Source organism: Chrysochloris asiatica, unplaced genomic scaffold (genome assembly GCF_000296735.1).
Source record: "Chrysochloris asiatica unplaced genomic scaffold, ChrAsi1.0 scaffold00029, whole genome shotgun sequence".
In the NCBI taxonomy this organism is placed as follows: Eukaryota; Metazoa; Chordata; class Mammalia; order Afrosoricida; family Chrysochloridae; genus Chrysochloris; species Chrysochloris asiatica.
The window spans coordinates 18,828,027-18,829,810 of NW_006408547.1; the positions used below are offsets into that span (position 1 = coordinate 18,828,027).

Here is a 1,784-nt window from a genome sequence, read left to right on the forward strand (position 1 = left end):
TGATGATGCATGGAGGGGATTGTAACCATGGCGTTGAAACAATATACAATAGGATGAATGTAAAGCTAATGTTCTCCCATGTAAACTATCACATAATTCACAATAAAACATTTTTAAAAAAAGACCTCTTGAAAGTGTTTAAAAACAAAGATGTGACTTAGAGGACTAAGAGGTGCCTGATTCTAGCTATGGTATTTTCACTCACCTCATATGTATGTGGAAGCTGGACAATAAGTATGGGAGAGTGAAGAAAATGTGTGGTGCTGGCAGTGAACATTAGATCTACCATAGGTTGCCAGAAGAATGAACACATTTGTGTAGGATGAAGTCTCATCATCCTTACTTTAAACAGAGAGCATTCTGGCTATACTTCTAACACCAACTTTCAGTGTTATCAAGAGAGGCCAATCCCTGGGGAGAAAGATCATGCTTAGTAGAGGGCTAGAACCCCCAAGAAGATGAAGTGATCCAGTGGCTACAACAGTGGGCTCAAACCCAGCAGTGACTGTGAGGATGCTGCCAGACTGGGCTGCGTTTCTTTCTGTCGCACAAAGAGGTCACAGTAAGTCAGAAACACTTCAGTGGCTCCGAGCAACAGCAACAGCTTTCAGGTACTGAACTTAGAGCTACCTGAGAGTGACGAGGACACTTGAATTGGGGTCTGACTTAGAAACTCATCCTCTACAGGATGCTTGCCAGTCAGGGATGTCATGTTAGAGAGCTTCTGACTCATTCGTGGCCCACAATGCATCATAAAAGTTCATTCTCTGTGTTGGTTTCAGAACCCAAACAGTATAACACAAAAAACAATCACACTCACAACACTATGCTTGTTGTAGTCCAGATTTTGCTATTCTCAAAAGTAACATAAAAAATTATTTTCTGAGCTGTACATGAATGAGCAAAGACGTGCAGGTGGAACTCAGCAGTCAGCTGATAACCAATGGGTAGGCAGTTCAAAACCAAGACTACAGCTTTTTTCCAGAACAGTTCTCCTCTGTTGTAGAGTTACCATGAGACAGAATTAACTCAGCAATAATGGGTTTGGGTTCTGGTTTATTTTTGTACATGAGTACGTAATGTGGCAGTCAGAGTCTAAAAGACTACAATTGTTAGCTGATCCCTTACCTGACCTGTAATTGCTCCGCATACAGAAAAGCCGGAAGACATCAGGTGAAAACTTCTTTAGGAAGTCCTAAGAAAGAAAGAAAGTACATTTATAATGCTTTTCTCTTCAATTTTAAGTCACTTAGAGATTGTTTATACAGCTACAATTATGTGAGTTGATATATATAGGCCAAAATTTTTGTAGGAAAAGTTTTGTTTTGTTTCCAAATGATTTCTTTTCCTGGCAATTTCCCCCCACTCAATTTTTTGTGTGTGAAATAATAAACACTGGAGTTCTGATGTGGTACTGTAGGATAAGCACTGGACTATTGCTAACCCAGGAGTGCTGGTGTGGTGCTGAGGATAAGCACTCAATTACACAGTTGATTTGAACAGCAAGGTTGGAGGTTCAAACTCATCAACTGCTCTTCAGAAATCTTAAACAGGGTCACTATGAGTTTGTCGTACTATGGTGGCCTATGAGTTGCTGTGATTCTGGAAGCTATGCCATGGGTATTTTAAATACCAGCAGGGTCACCCAGGGTGGACAGATTTCAGATGAGCTTCCAGATGAAGACAGACTAGGAAGAAGGAGTGATGAACTACTTCCGAATATTTAGTCACTGAAAACCTTATGAATAGCAGAGAAACACTGTCAGATATAGTGCCGGAAAATG

At 40.6% G+C, this 1,784-nt stretch overlaps 1 protein-coding gene across 1 annotated transcript in view; it reads right to left on the reverse strand.

Annotated features, from left to right (window-relative positions):
- CARS2 (cysteinyl-tRNA synthetase 2, mitochondrial (putative)) overlaps positions 1-1,784 on the reverse strand; it is a 165,674-nt gene that overhangs the window by 48,596 nt on the left and 115,294 nt on the right. The window contains exon 10 of the mRNA XM_006851542.1: positions 1,129-1,195. Within this exon, the coding sequence (XP_006851605.1) occupies positions 1,129-1,195 (67 nt within the window). The remainder of the gene's footprint in view (positions 1-1,128; positions 1,196-1,784) is intronic.